We start from the raw sequence: 21,777 nt of genomic DNA, 5'->3' as shown, positions 1-21,777 counted from the left end.
TTTAACTTTGCACTTTCACCTGTACATGAGACAAAGCCATAGGCTTACAGCAGAACACTCTTCGTATCATACAGAGCTTTATCAAATTATATACAAGGAAAAATTCAGATGGCCTTTCCTAATGTGGAAGCAGTTTTGCGGCTATTTCTTAGCCTTATGGTCACTAACTGCTCGGGAGAGAGGAGTTTTTCAAGACTCAAAAGAATTAAAAATGCATTAAGGGCCACGATGTCTCAAGAGATGTTGTCTGCACTGAGCATTCTGTACACTGAAAGTGACAAACTTAGACAAACAAATTTGGATGAAGTTTTCTGATGTCCTTTAGAGGAGAAATTGTGAATTGCAGAATTTTAAATACCCGTCATTATCCTTGGCTTCACTCAGTTTTGTTTATAACACTCTTCCATTTTCTAGTCGTGAGGCTGGGGGGATTGGGAGGGGCCTCACAAGTGGAGTAGCCGAGGGCCTCTCTTCATCCAAATCCGGCCCCGATTCTGGGGCAAGCAGAGCTCCACCTGAACCAGGATGGAACCAGGCTGTTGACGCTAAAAATATAAAAGGTTACAGGGCAGGTTTAATTGTTGGTGGAGCAAGAGCCAACAGGAGCTGAGGGGGCTCTGATTTAGAAGAAATCTCCCCCCGGAATGTAGATGATAAAAACCAATGAAAATTTAAATGCGGGTGGCAGAGAAACAGGCATTGTTATTGCAAGGGCACAAGAGAGGAATTCAGAAAGGCCAAAGCATCACAGTTCAAAACGCAAGTGAAGCTGGAGAGAGATGAAGCACACAAATGTTTCCATGCTGTTGCCTTAAACGCAATATTAGGAGCTCAGCTGGAGCATACGGCGCTGAGTTAAACTCTGAAACTTTGCTCCTACAGGAGGCATTGTTCCAGTTAACATTTGTTAAAAAACCTGAGGCATTTTTGTTGGGGATTGTAGGGAAAGACCTGCCAAAAAAGCTGAAAAAAATCTTCATGTATGCGACAACGGCCACGAGAGTTTTAATAGCACAAGGATGGAAGACTGAAGAAACCCCAACTAAAGAATCATGGCAAGAAAAATTGATGGATTATGCAGAACTGGCAAAACTGACATATAAGCTACAGGACAAGGATAACTGTGACTTTAAGGATGAATGGGAACCCTTTACAAAGTATTTGAAGATGCAACAAAGTGAACTGGACTCCTTGGCAGGTTTTGAATAAACATTCACAAACTTTTTATTGATAATAATCTGCTAAATAGTTTGAGGATCTATACAACTTTGTAACATGCAGAAAACAGGATTATTGGAGAAACCAAAGACTGGAACTGAGGGAAGTTGGGGGTGGGGGGGTTTGTGTGGGAGGGAGGGAAAATGGGGGGGCAAGGATGATATGTTTTTGGATAATATGTCTTGTTTTAATTTTGAATAAAAAAAACTAAAAAAAAAGAGGCATTGAGGGCCACCAATTTGGGTGTCTCAAAATAAATAAATAAATAAAATGGACAATTTCATGGGAGGAGAGGGCTCTCCATGGTTCCTGTTTAGGATGGCTAAGCCTCCACAGCTGGAGGCAGCTATGTTTTTGAATGCTGGTTTCTGGAAACCTCAGGAAAGAAGTGCCTGCTATTGCGCCCAGGTCTTGCTTGCGGGTTCCCCACAGGCATCTGGTTTGCCCCTGTGAGATTAGGATGCTGGACTAGCAGGGCTCTTCTGATGCTCTTGTGGAACCTCCAGGCACAGAGGCAGTCTACCTAGATTCCTGGGATTCTTGGGGCATTTGGCCACTGTGAGAAGAGGATGCTGGACTGGACTGCTGGGATAACTCAGTCAGTAGAGCATGAAATGGGCCATATTTGGCCTGATCCTGCAGCCTCTTCCTATGCTCTTCTTCGGGTGAGCTGTAATTCTTTGTGAGGGAGCTAGAGGCCAAGCTGGTGCCAATTCCTGGGTACATTGGTGACTGCAGATTGTACAGCCCTTTGAGGAATTGTAGTTTCTCTGCAACATCCAAAAAACAAAGATCATGGCCATTGGTCCCATCACCGCCTGGCAAATAAAAGGGGAAGGAATGGAGGCAGTGAGAGATTTTACTTTCTTGGGCTCCATGATCACTGCAGATGGTCATGTAATTAAAAGATGCCTGCTTCTTGGGAGAAAAGCAATGACAAACCTAGACAGCATCTTAAAAAGCAGAGTCATTACCTTGCCAACAAAGGTCCGTCTAGTTAAAGCTATGGTTTTCCCAATAGTGATGTATGGAAGTGAGAGCTGGACCATAAAGAAAGGCTGATCGCCAAAGAATGGATGCTTTTGAATTCTGGTGCTGGAGGAGACTCTTGAGAGTCCCATGGACTGCAAGAAGATCAAACCAATCCATTCTGAAGGAAATCAGCCCTGAGTGCTCACTGGAAGGAAAGATCCTGAAGCTGAGGCTCCAATACTTTGGCCACCTCATGAGAAGAGAAGACTCCCTGGAAAAGACCCTGATGTTGGGAAAGATGGAGGGCACAAGGAGAAGGGGATGACAGAGGACGAGGTGGTGGGACAGTGTTCTCGAAGCTACCAGCATGAGTCTGACCAAACTGCGGGAGGCAGTGGAAGACAGGAGGGCCTGGCGTGCTCTGGTCCAGGGGGTCACGGAGAGGCGGACACGACTAAACGACTAAACAACAACAAGAAGTTTCTCTGCAACAGGCAGGCGGGGGCTGATAGGCGCAAGCGGAACTCCGCGGAGCTGGAGCTGCGTCTTGGTTCCCTTTGCTTCCCAGGTGCCCCTTGAGAATCCTATAGAATCCTTAAACTGTAGAGTTGGAAGTCACCCAAAGGTCATCTAGCGCAACCCCCTGCAATGCAGTCTTCTTGGCGCTCGGCCGGGACTGGGCTCTCGGCTGGCGGCCACAGGGCGGGTCCTACGCCCGGCTCTTGCAGCCCTCCGCACCTTTGCCGGGAGAGGCGGAATCAAGGAGGCAGAGGCGGATCGATGACTCCCCCCCACCCCTCATCCCACGGTCCTTGGAGATGCTGGAGGGGACGGATCCTGCTAGCTGCCGCCTGCAAAGCAGGTGCTCACCCCGCTGGGCCTCGATCCTCTCTTCCCGAACTTCGCAGCCAAGCGCACCGCGGAGAAACCCGCGTCGGGAGGCCAACCCAAAATGTCGCAAGCTAGTGACAGTTGGAGGGTCGGGATGCTAGCCCGGGGCGAGTCGTGTGTGTGTGCTTGCCCGCGAGGGAAGCCCCAAAGGCAGTGGCGTAGCGTGGGTTGTCAGCACCCGGGGCAAGGCAAGTAATTTGCACCCCCTAACCCGTGGATTTGCGCCCCTAACCCTAACCCCCAGATGTTGCGCCCGGTGCGGCGGGCCCCCCCTGCAGCCCCCACGCTACGCCATTGCCCAAAGGTGTCACCGACTGCAAGTTGCCCGGGGCGAGGATAAGTCAGTGGCAACTTCGCCATCTGCAAACTGCTCCGCTCCCCAATTTCATTCCGTAGGTGCCAACTCCCTGAGCGCCCGAGCACTCACAAAATTCCCCATGAAGGGGCCAGGAACCCACACATTTCGGTGCCGGGGCCATGCACTCTGCACGGCACCCACGGCCCGGGCACCCACGGTTGTGGGGCCAAGTTGGCACTCCTGCCAGTCCCTATATTCGGTGCGCAGGAGGCGCAAAGGCACTCGATCGGTCCGCGGACAGTTGCGCCTTCTGACCACGAGGAGGCATCCACTCCGCGGCTGCTTTCTGTTCGGTGGTGTGTGAAAACAAGGAATTGTGGGAGTTGTAGTTTCTATGGGGAGGGAGAGGGAGAGAAAGCGACTGCTTGTTGGCATGTGCCAGTGCTGGAGGGTGGAATTGGGGAGCTGCCGTTTGGATGGAGGTGCCTTGAACAGAAGCTGAAGTGTTATCTTCTGAGTTTACGCCAATAAAACGCAGAGAGGAGGAGTTAGGAGTCCATTGTTGCTTATTGCTATGCAACAGGTTACAGTCGAATTGTTTCGCGAAACTGCAACCCCGCCCAAGGGTCCAGGCGGTGGTATTTATAACATTTCAAACAAAGGATTTCATTTTTCACCAATCATGTACACCATTACCTCATTACCTCATTGCTTGTAAGCCGCCTTGGCTGGGGAGGGCGGGGTATAAATAAAAATTATTATTATTATTATTATTTCATGTTTAATACACATGCGCTTAAATAAGCATTGCAAACTAAGCTTTGATTCGCACTGTGATCTGTTACACTGTGTTAGTGTGCATGTTGGGAAACTTGTGTTAGGTGTAGCCATTTGCACCATGTATCAACTTATGTTCTAGTTTATGAGCTGTATCTTTGTGATTCACATGTTATGTAGCTGTAAAGGTAAAGGTAAAGGGACCCCTGACCATTAGGTCCAGTCGTGACCAACTCTGGGGTTGCAGTGCTCATCTCACTTTACTGGCTGAGGGAGCCGGCGTACAGCTTCCGGGTCATGTGGCCAGCAGGACTAAGCCGCTTCTGGCGAACCAGAGCAGCGCACGGAAATGCCGTTTACCTTCCCGCTGGAGCGTTTACCTATTTATCTACTTGCACCTTGATGTGCAACTGCTAGGTTGGCAGGAGCAGGGACCGAGCAACGGGAGCTCACCCCGTCGTGGGGATTCGAACCACCGACCTCCTGATCGGCAAGTCCTAGGCTCTGTGGTTTAACCCACAGTGCCACCTGCATCTGTACTTCTTCCCTAATGGGGGAAGCCACTTGCAAAATCATCAGTTTCATAAAGCAACAGGTTACCATAACTTCTCTATTAGAAGCACACTCAAGGATTTATGGGGGTTCACATTATCACATTCATTACGGCCCTGTGGGCCTCCACCACAGAAGCACTGGGGACACTTTGCCTATTAGAAAGATATTACCTGCGTCTCAAAGGTGGCTTCTCAGGGGAGGGCAAAGGAAGCAGAAGAGGAGGGCTGTTTGGGCTGTCTCCTGCCCATTCCTTTCTCTGCCCTTATCTGGAGTTCTGAAGGTTTCCAGAGGACTAGCTTAGAATCCATGGCATTGTAGAGTTGGAAGGGACCATGAGGGTCATCTAGTCTAACCCCCCTGCAATGCAGGAATCCTTTTGCCCAATATGGGGCTTGAACCCACGGCCCATGAGATTAGAGTCTCATGCTTGACCAACTGCAGCAAATCAGATCTCAGAATTGTCTAAGACAACTCTCTGCAAGACACATAGCTAAATACAACCCAATTCCACGATGCGCCTGAAAGACATTCAGATTTGTTAATCATTTCCCTCTCACTTCATTTTTCACAATCTCTCTGCAATGTGTAATGTATGTGCCTGCAACTCTGGGTAACTCAGGTTGAAACTGAAGAAACAGGCTGTGTTTCATCAGCTGTGAAGATGCCACAAGCCTCTTTGAGCTCATTCCTGGCCTCTCCTCCCATGTGACCTGCCCACCTACTTATGCTCAAAATGATAGATGCATAGTCATAGGATCATAGAATTGTAGCGTTGGGAGGGACCCAAGGATCATCTAGTCCAACCCCCGCAATGCAACCTGCCACTGAGGTCGGCATATTTGCAGGTGGGGTAATAAAAGGGCATTTTCCATTTGAAAATGTGGAGCTGCCCTGACACTCTAAAAAAGGTAGGTTGGGAAGCAGAAGATCCAGCTGAATGGGGTCAAAGCTTCCTTTGGGCTCCAACCAGAACATTCCAAGGGAGGCCAGGCCTGGGAAATACCATATTTTTCGCTCTATAAGACGCACCAGACCACAAGACGCACCTTGTTTTTGGAGGAGGAAAACAAGAAAAAAAATATTCTGAATTTCAGAAGCCAGAACAGCAAGAGGGATCGCTGCGCAGTGAAAGCAGCAATCCCTCTTGCTGTTCTGGCTTCTGGGATAGCTGCGCAGCCTGCATTCGCTCCATAAGACGCACACACATTTCCCCTTACTTTTCAGGAGGGAAAACGTGAATCTTATAGAGCAAAAAATAAGTTAGTTCTATTTGTTGTAGGTGGTATTGATTGATCCAATAGCTGCAATCAAAGCTTGCTCTGTCTCATGGAGGTACCCAAAATCACATGCATCAGTGAGTTGAGAAGAAGTCCTGTTGTCTTTTATTTCTGTACAGAAAGGACCAGCATGGCTTTCGTTGTCCCAAATCAACTGGCCGCCAGATAAGGGATACAGCGTTCCAAGCAGTTTTATACATTAGGCAAAAATTCCACACATTCCATTAAGTTTAAATTTCCTATCCAATCTTCCTATCCATTAAGTTTAAATTTCCTATCCAACTGAGTACCAAGAGGTACTCAGTTCCTCTTACCCCATTTCCTTATAAGGCACTTAACCCCGTGATTGCTCTATAGTTACTACAGTGGGAGGCATGCGTACTAGATAAGCGTTCAGACCTAGACTTTTATTGGCAGGATTAGATTTCACCTCCTGTTATCAACCACATTCCTTCCGAGCATGCTCAGTAAGTCGAAACCTTACATGGTGCAATTATTTATAATTCTACATCGCAAGTGTATACAGGAGTTGTGGGGAAAGTTCTGGTTGCTTGTTCCATGCACGTTTACTAAAGAAAGCAAGAGTCTTCCCCTGTAAGACAGTTGTGTGAGTCTTGCAGCAGCTGTTCTCAAGGAGCATTTGTTCCAGAAGCATTGAAGAAGCAGGAATTCCAGGTGGTTGGTGGGAGAACTGCCTGGGCTCATGAGTTGGGAACCCACCTTTGGAGAGCAGTGAAGCTGTGTCCTTCAGCCGGACTCTTCTGGGCCCTGCTGCCCTTTAAGCCTCATCTAAACCTGGGAAGAGCAGAAGGGAACAGTTAGAGGGAAGCCCTGGGTGAGCTGCTCCATTTGTAGTCTCTTGTTTTCTGGGGGTGGTAGACATTCAACCTGAGACCTTCTGCATGCCAGTCAGCCATTCTTGCCAGCACTGAGCAATGCCTGTTCAACCCCTGGCCTTTGGACGAGGAACCAAATGAAAGGCATGCTTTCAAAAAAAAAAAAAAAGTAAATGAAAGGACAGTCAGGAACTAGAGAAAGATCTGAGGAATGGGCTCAGTCAGGGCCAGTTTTCAAATAGAATGAAGCAATGGTTTATGCAAAGCTGTGGGCAATTGGGCAAGATCTAGGGTAACCCTGGAGGAAGCAGGTTACATCTGTTCATGCCAGGAGCTTCTCTCCCTGATGGACCCACCGCTTTTTGTGACTACAAGAGGAATATTTGGAAACAAGGCTGGTTTCCTCACCAACGGGCACTGTTAAGAAAGAAAAAAGATGGTTGCTTTTCCTGCTCATTTATCCACTGCACCAAGGGCTCTAGCAGAACACAGGAAGATCAGAAGAGCCTGCTGGATCAGGCCAGCACCCTGTTCTCAGTGTGGGGAATCAGCTAGCAGGATCCAAGCTCAAGAGCCAGCTCTCCTCTGCCATGCTATCCTGCAAGTGGTATTCAGAAACACTCCTGCCTCTGATGATGGAGGCAGCACATAGTCATCCTGGCTGTTGTTTAGTCGTGTCCGACTCTTTGTGACCCCATGGATCAGAGCACACCAGGCACCAACAGACTTCTCCTCTATGAATTTTTCCAATCCTCTTTTAAAACCATCCAAGCTGGTAGCTGTCACTGCCTCCTGAAATTAGGTGCGCTTGCATCTTGTGGGGAGAAGAGAGGGACATAGCTGTTGATATTTTCACCCCTCCCATTGCAAGAATCTCCTGATCTGATGTTTTGAGAAAGGGGGGGGGGGCGGAAACTACTCTTCTCCTCTACCACTCCTGCCTGACTGCCTGACTCTGTGTGTGGAGAGAGTCTTACATAGTGACTAGATGGCTGAGTGGGAGCTGTAACACTCATGCAAGCCGGTAGTTCGTTAGTTTGTAGTAGCTATTAGAAATAAAAGGAGTTATGCTTCACAGCTAGCTTCCACGTTATTTATACTCTGCTGCGTCTGGTGCTGACAATGCACAGTTGTGGGTCCAGTGTACTGGGACCTGCTTTCCAGGACTGGAAGGTCTCTGAAAGTGCTCCAGTCGCCTAGCCCAGTCGGGGCAGAACTAGTTATTGAGCCCAGTCACTGACATCGGTTGAAAGTCGTACTGACAATAGCAATGGTCAGGAGAGGGCCAGACTCAGTTACAGACTGCAACCGTGTGCCGAGGAAGAATCCGGGAGCGGAGTTTTAATGGTGGAGTTTGTTTATGTTCTCTGGGACTTATTTGTAGCTGCAGCCTGTATGCGAGTGATGAACAGCGGAAGTTGGAATGTGATCTTGCAAACATTGCAAAGACTGAACAAAGGAAGATGATAATCAACTCTCCCAGCACACCAGGTCTGAGACAACAAGAAGATTATGAAGGACTACAGACGTGAAATGGATTTTATATTTATAAGAGGTGCTGCCCGAGAGGAGGAAATAATGGCTTGCTGTAAGAATGGACAACAACTAGTAAAGGATGAAATGGATATTAAAGAAGAGATGATGTATCAACAGGAGGAAGAGATGGACATATGTTTGCAAGAGGAGCGGAAAACCTGATTTTTAAAAATAAATTGTATTAAATCAAAGTAATTTGGACTGATTTGTAATGATTTGGAAATCCAATAAAAAATAATATATTTTTAAAAGGAGAGGGCCAGACTCTAGTCGTGTGCTTGAACCGCTGCACCCACCTGCCCTTACCTGCCGGGGCGCAAACCTTGCTGCATCCCATTGGGCAGCATTTGTCGGTCCCTTTGCAGTGGTTGTCCTCACAGCAATCCGTTTTGCATGGCAGCCCAGGAGGGATTTTGAACTTGGGGCACTCGCCGGGTTTTACTGTGGGGAAAACACACACAAAAGAGAGACGGTTAAACCGTGGAACTTGCATTTGCATGATTTCGCCTGGATCCAGTCCAAAAGGCTAGGTGAAGGGCAACACAACAAGCATACTGCAGAACGGACTTTCCCCAGGTGGAGGCGTCCAATGGTCTGGGTCTGGAGTGTGGGCGCTTTCCCCAGGTTGGGATTTAGGAGAGTCGCCCACCTTGGGAATAAAGGCTATAACAGCAGATTTTCAAATTGGGGGTGGGTGGGTGTGATGTGTGGGAATGTTCAGGAATGCAGGAGAGGATATATTGTTTGATTACAGCCTTTCCAACTTGTGTTAACAAGTTCACAATTTAGCAGAGTAACATTCCCCTTTTTAAACTTGCCGCAGATTTGTTTGCTCAGGCTCGCTAAAGCCTCTATAATAACTGTTATTCCCTTATTCCCTCATAAAAGATAAGACACGACACAGTCTTCTATAAAAAGGTTTACTCACACATCATTCTGTTCACAATAGGATCCCAGAAGGCAGACTTAGTTTAGAAAAGTAACATATACCTGGAAACTATCTCATAAGGAGACAGTCCCTTTCTCCTCTCTCGGCTGGAGGCCAAGAGAGCATCTTTGGCTAAGCAGATGTTGCTTCTTCGACGAAAGTAGTCACAGAGAGAAAGATGGCTGTCCTGCTGTCCTGCCCTGTGCTCTTGTCATTACTTGCACAGGTGAGGCCACGCCCCCTCTAGTTACGTGCAGAGGAAGTCTGTCCCAGCCCAGAAGGAAACAGGAAGTTTACCTGCGGGCTGGACAAACATTCTTCTCCATGTGTAAACATGTTCACTCTAGGAATGTTGTACTTGACTGCTCTTGTGTTTCACATCCCACATGATGGGATCCTGGAAGAGGATGTGAAGTTCCTCTGGATTTCATGGCAGGGAATGCCTTCATCATCTCTCCCTCCCACAATGAGCCAAGACCAAGGACCCTTCTGATCCACACTGGGCTTCTGGGGGGGTTTGACTGCATCCTCCCCATGCTCCTCATAGCGTTATTTGGGAAGCAGATGGTGGTCTGCAGTGCCCTCCTTCAGCTTTCCCCACTGCGTTGGCTTTGAGAGGGTCTGGGAAGTCACACCTCTGTTCCTTTATTCTGATGTTGGTGTTGGGGTCAGTACCCTAACCCCACAGACTCTGGCACTCTCGAAAGTGTTCAGTTTCTGTTAATTGGTTCTCATGGGAAACTTACAGATTCTGGCTTCACACAATTAACTCAAGGCAGTGTCAATTTACTCTTGGCAGAAAGCCAAGGTCAGCTTGACCTAGAAACTACTTACTCTGATTGGTTAACGACCAGCACTCAACTCTGTTATCTAGGGATTGCTAGCACAGTTTGGTGTTAGGTGTGTGTTAGGAGTAGGAGTGCTGTGTATGGTTAAGAGAGAGAGAGAAAGAAAGGATTTATTTTGCTTTGTTTTGTATGCAGAAACTCTGCTGGTTTTATTTTTCCTTTTAATAAATCCTGTAAATAGTTATTCTGAGTCTAGCTGACTAGTCATTTCCACCTCAACTAGCTTCTTCGCTGTGCAGGAAAACTCTGCTACGTTTGGGCTAAAGCCATTAGAGCTATGCCTGACACTTCAAAGTTCCATGAGAAAGGCAGTGTTCCCCCTCCTTCCCCAGCACAGAGAGAGCCAGGCAGCTGGCACAGGGCTGGCTTTGAATAACTCAGAATCATAGATGACCTGAGGGCAGTGCTTTCTCTGGGGGGACGTGGGGGGGTGCATACCCCTAAACATTTTGTGAATCTTAAGATTGGCTTCATTGAGGGTCAGTATTTCAATATGAGTAGGAAAATGAGAGGGACGCGGGTGGTGCTGTGGGTTAAACCACAGAGCCTAGGACTTGCCAATCAGAAGGTCGGTGGTTCAAATCCCCGTTGCTCAGTTCCTGCTCCTGCCCTAGCAGTTCGAAAGCACGTCAAAGTGCAAGTAGATAAATAGGTACTGCTCTGGTGGGAAGGTAAATGGCGTTTCCGTGTGCTGCTCTGGTTCGCCAGAAGCAGCTTAGTCATGCTGGCCACATGACCCAGAAGCTGTACACCGGCTCCCTCGGTGAGCGCCTCAATGAGGATTGTGAGCGCCACAACCCCAGAGTCGGTCACGACTGGACCTAATGGTCAGGGGTCCCTTTACCTAGGAAAATGAGATTACCCCTAAACATTTTTTAAAGGAAAAAAGCACTGCCTGAGGAATGAATGAATTCCAGCTCAAGAATCCCTGACAGCTGGCCATCTAGCCTCTGCTTAAAGACCTCCAACGAGGTCTTTCCAAGGGAGTCCATTCCACTGTTGAACAACTAACTCTCACTGTCAGAGAGTTATTCTTAATGTTTAGTCAGGATCTCTTTTCTTGTCATTTGAATCCATTGGTTTGGGTCCTCCCCTCGGGAGCAGCAGAAAACAAGGGCCGAATTGTCCATGTGACGGCCCTTCAGATATTTTTTTTTTTTGTATATAATTTTTATTAATTTTCCAATAAAAACAAATTTATAACACAATTAAACATTAAGAATTCATCACATGTCTTTTTTCTTTTAGATTTCCATCAACATGTCTGATAATTTTCCGTAATTATTACATATCTTCACATTTCTTCATTTATATTGCACTATGTATATCTTATCTTACCATATTATTTAAACAATATTTCTATCAAACCTTGGCCCTTCAGATATTTGAAGGGCTGTCTCACTTGAACAATTGTTTGACGTATGCATTTGTTTTGTGCTTTCTTTAGATATAATTGACCTTCTGATACGATTGTAATGAGTGTAGCTGAAATATACTCAGAGTCGCGAAGTGATTTCATGCTCTTTATTCAGCTCATAGTGGTGAGGAGGAATGAAAGTCCCTTCAAAGTATCTGCTTTATATACATTATTTACACAATGGGCTGCACATGATTGGCTAATTCCGGAATTCTACTGTAAGCCAATCAGGTTGTGGATTCACTTCTATCTGGAGCATGATTGGGTGGTTCCTGCCAACCAATCATACTGCTGTATTGTTCTAGGACCAATCAGACTGCTGCCTTTTGGATCCTATTATTCTTGGACCAATCAGACTGCTGCCTTTTGGGTCCTATTGTTCTAGGACCAATCAGACTGCTGCATTTTGAATCCTATTGTTCTAGGACCAATCAGACTGCTGCCTTTTGGATCCTATTGTTCTAGGACCAATCAGACTGCTGCCTTTTGGATCCTATTGTTGTAGGACCAGACTGCTGCCTTTTGGATCCTATTGTTTTAGGACTAATCAGACTGCTGCCTTTTGGATCCTATTGTTCTAGGACCAATCAGACTGCTGCCTTTTGGATTCTATTGTTCTAGGACCAATCAGACTGCTGCCTTTTGGATCCTATTGTTCTAGGACCAATCAGACTGCTGCCTTTTGGATCCTATTGTTCTAGGACCAATCAGACTGCTGCCTTTTGGATCCTATTGCTTGTTTGAGCTCAGCATTGTTGCTGGAATAGAAGTGGAATAGAAATATTACTGGTAAATAACATGGTGATTAAAAAGGATCATTAGTGGGGGGGGTTTCTCAGAGACAAGGGCTACACTTGTCCCTTTGGGTACTTCTCAGGAGCACTTGAAAGCCTTTGTGCCAGAAGCACAGTGAAGTCCCGGGGAATTGATGAAGCTAAGAATCTTAACAGCTGCTGAATGGCTGGATTCTAACCCCTCCGTTCTTGCTCAGCTCCTCGGTAAAGAGCTCACAGGCTAGGGCTCCCAGCTCTTTCCCATACACCCCACCTCCCTCTAATATAGGGGACATTCTACTGAATGCGAGACTGGTGAACCCCAAGACCCCAGTCTGCTTCTGAAGGGAAAGGACTTCTTACCGTTTAGTGGAGTTTGGCAAGTGTGGCCACAGTTGTTGCTGCAGCACTTCTGGTCTTCAGGACATGAATCATCTCCAGAACATTCCTCCACACACGTTCCAGCACCATCCGGTGGGGGGCAGTATCCTGGCTTCCCTGGAACAGAACAACCACATGACTGCCCGGCAGTGGAGTGGGGGTCTTTTAAGTCAGCCCACTCTGGGCTCCAGGCTTCCTTATAGATTTGTAGAGTTGGAAGGGTTCTCCCAGGATCATCAAGTCTAAGCCTCAGCTCAAGATTCCCTGCAGATGACCATCCAACCTCTGCCTAAAGCCCTCCAAGGAATGAGAGTCCACCACCTCACGAAGGAGCCTGTTCTACTGTCAAACAGCTCTTATCATCAGAAAGTTCTTCCTGATGTTGAGTCATAACCTTCTTTCTTGTAATTGTAATCCATTGGCTTGGGTCCTACTCTCCGGAGCAGCAGAAAACAAGCTTGCTCCACCTTCCATGTGACAGCTTTCAGGCATTTGAAGAGGGCTGTCATGTCACCTCTTAGTCTTCTCTTCTCCAGGCAAAATATACCCAACTCCCTCAACTGTTCCTCACAAGGCTTGGCTCCCAGACCCTTGATCACCTCTGTTGCCCTCCTCTGCACACCTTCCAGCTCGTTAATATCCTTCTTAAACTGTGGTATCCAGCACTGGACATGGGACTGTATGTGTGGTTATATAATAATATAACACAAAGGGCTGGGCTGGGCAGGTGGGGGATGCAGCTGTCTTTTAGCAGCACACCAAGATCACAGCATTCCAGAATTTGAACCCCCAAGGGTCATCTAGTCCAACCCGCTGTGACACAGTAATCCCAGCTAAAGAATCTCTGACAAACCTTGTGTGAAGGAGAGTCCACCACCTTCCAATGGAGCCTCTGCCTTTGATTAACCTGCAGTTTGAGGGCCCTTTCCTGGCAGTGCTGCTTACCTTCTGACGCGCAGTCTGGTGTCTTAGAACCTGCCAGTGTCAGCTCAGCACAAAGGGTGAGGAGCCCCACAAGGACCATGAGGGCAGACTTCATGGTGCAGCTGGAAGAGAGGTGTGAGTGCCAAGACCCAGCCCCTGAGGGATATATAAGCCCTCCTTGAAGAAGAGGGTGGCTTTGGAACCAGAGCCAAAAATTAGTAGGTGATGCAACAATGAGATGACAGTTTGGGTGACCTTTTCACAAAAAAATGGGTTTTGGCAGGAAATGAAGACATTGCCTCCGGAGATTGGTTCATACCTGTTTGGGGCCATTGTTGGCAACTTTTTCCAGTCAAAACTGGAGCTTCCTGGTTCTGCTGGCTTCTGGCAGAGGTAAACCCCAGGACATGGGGAAACTCCACAGCCCTGACCTGGCCTGGCAGAAGGGGGCTTGCGTACCAGGTGGAGGGCAGCATTGCTGGTGATTCTCAATGGGCAGCTCTTTGTCCCCTGAGTGAAGAAAAATAAAACGGCAAAAATGCAAAGGTGGAGCTGAGAGCATGAAAATATTATTACAATTGACCCCAGTCTCTGGGCAGTGAGAGACTCCAGAGATTCAAGGTGCTTATATGGGTTTTGTTTCCTTGGAAAGAAGGTCAGTGGAGACTATGATGTCTTTGGGATAGATGGTTTTATTTACACATATACACAACCTGGAAAGATGGAGGGCACAAGGAGAAGGGGACGGCAGAGGACGAGATTGTTGGACAGTGTTCTTGAAACTACCAGCATGAGTCTGACCAAACTGCGGGAGGCAGTGGAAGACAGGAGGGCCTGGCGTGCTCTGGTCCAGGGGGTCACGAAGAGGCGGACACGACTAAATGACTAAACGACAACAACAAACATACACAACCTGAGCATAGGAGGGGAGCGGGTTCTCAGCACTGGTGGAGGAAGAGGCGGGTGGGGCGAGCGCCCTGCCCCCGGCAGTGCGATTCCAGTGGGGTTTCATCGCGGCTGCCCCCTGCACATGCTGGGCACCCCGCTCCTGCAGGCAGTGCACCCCGCCCCTGAAGGTGGCATGCCCCACCCCTAGAAGGAGCGCCCCACCCCTGCAGTGGCATACCCTGCCCCCAGGACATGTGCTCCACCCCTTTGGGTAGTGCACCCCGCTCTTGGGATGTATGCCAGCCCCGCCCCGCCTGCTCTCCGCCCCCGGTGCTGGAGCATGAAGCTCTGCCACTGGTTCTCAACATCAACAGCCCAAAAGATGATGATGATGATGAAGAAGAGTTTGGATTTGATATCCCGCCTTTCACTCCCCTTCAGGAGTCTCAAAGCGGCTAACAATCTCCTTTCCCTTCCTCCCCCACAACAAACACTCTGTGAGGTGAGTGGGGCTGAGAGACTTCAGAGAAGTGTGACTGGCCCAAGGTCACCCAGCAGCTGCAGGTGGAGGAGCGGAGACTCGAACCCGGTTCCCCAGATTATGCGACTACCACTCTTAACCACTACACCACACTGGCTCTAAGGAAGCATCTCCCTTCCTCATTAGTCTCAGCTTTGGCTCCAGCACAGAGCAAGCAGGTCTCTATGTCTCCAGCTTCCAGCCTGCTTCCAGCTCAGCTCACACCCAAAAACTTTGGCAATTGTTCTCCTACCGTGCAGGTAGGTGAAGGGGTGGAGGAAAGGACCGCCAATTTTTTATAATGCACAGAGTAATTTATTTGGTTATGCGGATGGTGGTGCTTAACTAATCATTCCCTAGACTGGTTTGGAAAGTTTGCTTTCAAACATTCTACCCCCACAGATACAGGATCACAAGAACTGCAGGGAACTCTGTGCATCATCCAGACTGACACCCCCTCCCCAAATCTCATAGCAATTTCAGCAGAATTATGGAACAGATTACTTTTAAAGCAAACGCTTCATTTCTGGCATTTCACTTGGAATGGCGAGAAGCTGTGATCAGAGGTCCTGAGGAAGCCATATCTCCTGCATGCATTCCCATAGAATCAGAGATATGTAGGGTTGAAAGTGACCTCCAGGGGTCAACTAGTCCAGTGTTTCCCAAACAGCAGGAGACCCAAGTTTGGGAAAGACTTATCTAGTCCAACCCCCCGCAATGCAGGAATCACAAGGTTCCCCATTGACAGGATCCCCATTGCTCCCTCTCCGTGTTGTGTGGTGAGTTCTCACCCCCCCCCCCAGTGGAAATAAAGACACATGACATAATTATTAAGGTTAATGGGCTAAATAAGGCCACAACGTTATTGGTTACAGGTGATGAGCGGTATTGGCTTAGGCATTGGTCCTAACCGACTAGATCTGACTTCAGCCCGTCCGCTTGAAGTCTGGGAAAGGTTAACCACCAGTAGGGGGAGTCCTGCTGATGCACATCAACTAGGAATTCCCCCAGCGTCACCAATAGGGGGCGTGCCTTAGGCCCTCACCTCCCTAGGCTTCGGACAGGGCCACGCCCCCTGGAATCCTTTATCGGACTACCCTTCAATATGCGGGGCAGGTGATGGCGCTTCCTCCCCTCTTCCATCTACAGAACAATACCAATGCCTAACTGCCAATACCCAGAAAGTTGTGACGATTTGCTATGAGGTAGGCGAAAACCAAGTGGTCGGTGCCAATTTGCCAAGTGGAAAAATTCAATGGCGACCAGCTAAGGTCCATAGCAAGGTCCAGGAACAAAAACCTTATAGGGTGGGAGGGTGGGAAACAGGAACAGCTGGCTGGCCGGCAAAGAGGGAGATCCCCTGCCGTGCCTGTGTTAAATAGGGCAGGCCACGCCCCCAGAGCCAGCCGATTGGCTGGCCAGAGGGTGACGCAGCCAGGGATTCCTGCAACCCCACCTCCTCTGCAGGGCGGAAGTGGCTCTGTTGAACAGCTGCATGAAACTGTGGGGAGATCTGGAACATGGTATTGGCAGCCTGAGAACGAGAGCGGTCTTTCCCCCCTCCTCCTTCACATATCCCAAGAAGGCCACAGAGAGACAGAAGGTGTGCTGAGGTAACTGAGATCACATGCAGAAGCATCACTGGTCATTCCCCAAGTTGATGAGGCTCATTTGACAGCAACAAGTAGACCAAGCTTTAGGGTTATTGGCCAAGTCCTGTGGAACTCTCTGCCACTAGAGATTCAACAGGCGCCTTCTGTGCCAGTTTGCCTGCTGAAAATTCTGCTATTTCACCAGGCCCATGCAAGCAGTTAAGAATAAATTGTTCCTTTTACTCTGAACAAAAAGCAAAACTGATTGTAAATAATGTGGTTACAGAAGAATTTGCTATTGAAAAAGGGACACGACAGGGATGCCCAATATCCCCACTGCTTTTTATATCAGTCCTGGAGGTTTTATTAAACATGATTAGAGGGGACCAGCTGGTTAAAGGGGTTCAGGTCGGAGCTAAACAGTACAAACTGAGAGCATTTGCAGATGATCTAGTTTTAACTTTACAAGAGCCAGACACTAGTACGAGAAGAGTTTTAGAGTTAATACAAGTATTTGGTCAAGTAGCAGGCTTTAAGCTGAATAAACAGAAAACGAAAGTATTGGATAAAAATTTAACAAGTGCAGAAAGAGAGAAATTCCAGAATGATACTGGTTTATTGATAGCAAAGAAGGTGAAATACCTGGGGATAAATCTGACATCTAAGAATGTGAACCTATTTAAAGATAACTATGAGAAATGTTGGGCAGAAGTGAAAAAAGATTTAGAAATATGGTCAAGTTTGAGACTTTCCTTGTTAGGCCGAATTGCTGTTATTAAGATGAATGTCTTGCCGAGAATGTTATTTTTGTTTCAAACATTGCAGATTGTGGACAAAATGGATTGTTTCAAGAGGTGGCAAAAAGATATATCTAGATTTGTCTGGCAGGGCAAAAAGCCCAGAATAAAATTTAAGATACTAACTGACGCAAAAGAAAGAGGGGGGTTTGCCCTGCCGGACTTAAAACTGTACTATGAATCAGCGGCTTTTTGCTGGCTGAAAAATTGGCTGCTTCTTGAAAATACAGACATTTTGGACTTGGAAGGGTTTAATAATAGATTTGGCTGGCATGCATATATATGGTACGACAAGGTCAAGATCCACCAAGGTTTCAAAAATCATATTGTTAGAAAAGCCCTATATAATGTATGGATTAGATATAAAGACTTGTTGGAAAACAAAACACCCAGGTGGTTGTCACCGATGGAAGCTAAGGAAGTGAAAAAATTAAACATGGAATCTAAATGGCTGAAATATTGGGAAATTATAGAGTATGAGGAGGGAAAAGTTAAATTGCAAAGTTATGAGAAATTGAAGTCCAAAGTAAGAGATTGGCTCCATTATTACCAGATAAATGAAGTTTTTAAACAGGACAGGAAAATTGGCTTTCAGGTGGAAAGGTCGAAATTAGAAACAGAGCTCTTGGAACCCAGTACTAAGAATCTGTCAAGAATGTATAACTTGCTGTTGAAATGGAATACACAGGATGAGATGGTTAAATCAGCTATGATTAAATGGGCACAGGACATTGGACATGACATTATGTTTGCAGACTGGGAACAGTTATGGACCACCGGTATAAAGTTTATGGCATGTAATGCCTTAAGAGAGAATATTATGAAAATGATTTATAGGTGGTACATGACCCCAGTCAAGCTTGCAAAAATTTACCATTTGCCCAATAACAAATGCTGGAAATGTAATGAAACTGAAGGTACTTTTTATCACCTTTGGTGGACATGCCCAAAGATTAAGGCTTTCTGGGAAAGGATCTATAATGAAATGAAAAAGGTGCTTAAATGCACTTTTGTGAAGAAACCAGAGGCCTTTCTCTTGGGCATGGTAGGCCAATTGGTGTCAAAGAAAGATAGGATGTTTTTTATGTATGCGACAACAGCAGCAAGAGTACTTTTAGCAAAGTACTGGAAGACACAAGAACTACCCACACTGGAAGAATGGCAGACGAAGGTGATCGACTACATGGGACTGGCTGAGATGACCGGCAGAATCCGAGACCAAGGGAAAGAGACGGTGGAAGAAGACTGGAAGAAATTTAAAGTTTACCTTAAGAACTGTTGTAAAATTAATGAGTGCTAAAATGTTTTGAGTAATGCAAAATAGAATTGCAGCGATAAACAATTGGACATGGGAAAAAGGATTTAAAGGAAGTGCCATAAGTAAATAAAATTAGAGGTTGCTGGAAAAATTTAAAACAAGGATGCAGAAAAAGGAGGTATGGGGAAGTCGTTGAAGGAAGGTTTAAAGGAAAAGAAGGTTAAGAAATTATACATGTTTATATGTGTGTTTGTTTTTGTATTGTCTTGTATTGTTATTTAATATGTGTTGGAAAATTAATAAAAATTTATTTAAAAAATAATAATAAAAAAAAGAATAAATTGTTCCACAATGTTAATCAATGTCTGTTTTTAACTTTTTTATTGTATGGGTTTGTGTTTTTATTGCTGTAAACCTCTTACACACCTTCCTTTTCGGTAAAAACAGAGGCAAAGTAAATGTTGAGCCGTTCCGCTTTCTATCTGTCACCCAATAGCATTTCTCCATCTTCTCCACACAGAGGACCTACTGTTCTTCCTCTCGCTTCAGAAGTAGCTGGAGTAACCTTTTTTATTACTTGACCAACAATGAAGTCTCTCTCTCTCTCTCTTACACACACACACACACACACACACACACACACACACACACTCTCCTGTGGTATACTAATATCTAAATGAATGAATGAATAACCATTGCTTGAAAGCAGCCAAGGACCAGATCACAGAGGCTACCAAACTGGAAATGGATCTAGGCAACAAGGCCGACGCTTTGCCAGAGAATTAGCCAATCTGAGGCTAAATTTACAACCGGTCTTGGGTGGAGCTGCATTTTGTTATCCGAGTCCCACCTGAGCTTTGGAAGTGATGCTGGATGTGGGTGCTCAGCTGGGAGCTGCGGCCAGAAGTCTTATCACTGAACATCTGCTGCTGTGACAGCTGCTGTAAGCTGTTCCTGGAAAAGGCAAGCTGGCAAGTTGGCACATGCCTCAGCCACATCCAGAGGAGGTTCTGGCTGCTACTACTACTATAATTATTAGGATGCAGGTGGTGCTGTGGGTTAAACCACAGAGCCTAGGACTTGCCGATCAGAAGGTTAGCGGTTTGAATCCCCGCGATGGGGTGAGCTCCCGTTGCTCGGTCCCTGCTCCTGCCCTAGCAGTTCAAAAGCACGGCAAACTGCAAGTAGATAAATAGGTACCACTCCAGCGGGAAGGTAAACGGCATTTCTTTGTGCTGCTCTGGTTCGCAAACAAATAATTACAATAAAAACAGCACAACACCGGCCCTTTCATTAAAACAGCACTTTCCCCGCCCTGTAAGTATTTCTTCCATTCATTCTTGGAAAGACCATGTCATGCAAGCTCATCCCAGAAGCAGACATTAGTTGATGCTCAAAGTCCTGGGTCTCTGGGGTATCTATATTCCTTTTGAATTAGCCCCACGCCAAGCTCAGCTTACCAATTAAAACAGAAAGCAAGAGAAACTCTTAAAGGTATTGTTCCACCTGCAATTCTGGTTCCATCAATGTGACCACTGGAACACGCTCCGTCAGTACTTGGGCTGCTGTGCTTTGCATCCATTGAACTGGCTCCCTCCTTGTCCTTCCAGCAGGTGAAGACTTTCCAACCGGCTTTCGGGAAGTGCTGTTTTAATGAAAGGGCTGGTGTGGTGCTGTTTTTATTGTAATTATTTGTTTGGCCTTAATAAATGACACACACACACACAGTTTAATTGTTGTTTTAAATTTGTGTTTTATTCTCTGCCTTTAGTGGTTGTTATTATTATTATTATCCTTAAGCTGCCTTGAGTCCCATCAGGGAGAAAGGTGGGGTAAGGTAATAATAGCCAGTGTGGTGTAGTGGTTAAGAGCGGTAGTCACGTAATCTGGGGAACCGGGTTCGCGTCTCCGCTCCTCCACATGCAGCTGCTGGGTGACCTTGGGCTAGTCACACTTCTCTGAAGTCTCTCAGCCCCACTTGCCTCACAGAGTGTTTGTTGTGGGGGAGGAAGGGAAAGGAGAATGTTAGCCGCTTTGAGACTCCTTAAAGGGAGTGAAAAGCGGGATATCAAATCCAAACTCTTCTTCTTCTTCTTCTAATAGTAGTAGTAGTCGTAGTAGTAGCAGTAGTAGTAGTAGCAGCAGTAGTAAAGGTAAAGGTACCCCTGACCATTAGGTCCAGTCGCTGATGACTCTGGGGTTATTATTATCTTTAAGCTGCCTTGAGTCCCATCAGGGAGAAAGGTGGGGTAAGGTAATAATAATAATAATAATAATAATAATAATAATAATAATAATAGTAGTAGTAGTAGTAGTAGCAGTAGCAGTAGTAAAGGTAAAGGGACCCCTGACCATTAGGTCCAGTCGCTGATGACTCTGGGGTTGTGGCGCTCATCTCGCTTTGTTGGCCGAGAGAGCCAGCGTTTGTCCACAGACTGCTTTTCTGGGTCATGTGGCCAGCATGACTAAGCCGCTTCTGGCGAACCAGAGCAGCGCACGGAAACGCCGTTTACCTTCCTGCCAGAGCGGTACCTATTTATCTACTTGCACTTTGACGTGCTTTCGGACTGCTAGGTGGGCAGGAGCAGGGACTGAGCAATGGGAGCTCACCCCGTCGTGGGGATTCGAACCGCCAGCCTTCTGATCAGCAAGTCCTAGGTTCTGTGGTTTAACCCACAGTGCCACCCGCGTCCCTCCATGTGGTTAGGACTCCTCATATTGACACTGCTCCCACCTGAGTCTTCCACCTGAGGGTCACACAATGCTGCCACTTTGGACTCTGTGTGGAAGAGGAATCAGCTCTTGGCTGCTGAATAACCAGAGGAAGAGGCCCCAGGAGTTCTTGTCACCCTCCCTGCCCAGAACTGCAGGGGGGTCCTGCGCACACAGCTGCTGCTGTCCTGTGTCCAGTTGATTTCAGAAGAGGAAGGTGGGCACAAAAGCAGCAACACATTCCAAGAGGGAGCCCACAAAGGACCTGGGTCCCAGAGGCAAGACACAGCAAGCCCTGCTTCGTTAGTCAAGTATTTGGGAACTAGGGATGGAAGTCAAGAGAGGGGTGCATTATTCGACCTACAAGATCCCGTTACAC

At 46.9% G+C, this 21,777-nt stretch overlaps 1 protein-coding gene across 1 annotated transcript; it reads right to left on the bottom strand.

Annotated features, from left to right (window-relative positions):
- Positions 1-6,290: 6,290 nt before the first annotated feature.
- Positions 6,291-13,877, bottom strand: LOC310764793 (nigwaprin-b-like). Its single transcript, XM_083619289.1, has 4 exons — positions 13,653-13,877; positions 12,690-12,824; positions 8,667-8,801; positions 6,291-6,783 (listed from the first exon to the last, which is right to left on the bottom strand). The coding sequence occupies exons 1-4, from the start codon at positions 13,744-13,746 to the stop codon at positions 6,767-6,769; spliced, it is 381 nt and encodes a 126-aa protein (XP_083475415.1). The 5' UTR covers positions 13,747-13,877; the 3' UTR covers positions 6,291-6,766.
- Between the last annotated feature and the right edge of the window lie 7,900 nt (positions 13,878-21,777).

This window comes from Podarcis filfolensis (assembly GCF_964270895.1).
Source record: "Podarcis filfolensis genome assembly, chromosome: 6".
Classification (NCBI taxonomy): domain Eukaryota; kingdom Metazoa; phylum Chordata; class Lepidosauria; order Squamata; family Lacertidae; genus Podarcis; species Podarcis filfolensis.
The sequence above is the reverse complement of the archived record's forward strand: the minus strand, read 5'-3'. Positions and strand labels throughout refer to the sequence as shown.

Coding starts and splice junctions, on each gene's coding strand:
- LOC310764793 (XM_083619289.1), bottom strand. CDS start 13,746: ATGAAGTCTGCCCTCATGGTCCTTGTGGGGCTCCTCACCCTTTGTGCT. Junction 12,825..13,652: donor ACCAGACTGCGCGTCAGAAG/GTAAGCAGCACT, acceptor GTTCTGTTCCAG/GGAAGCCAGGATACTGCCCC. Junction 8,802..12,689: donor TTGCCAAACTCCACTAAACG/GTAAGAAGTCCT, acceptor TTTTCCCCACAG/TAAAACCCGGCGAGTGCCCC.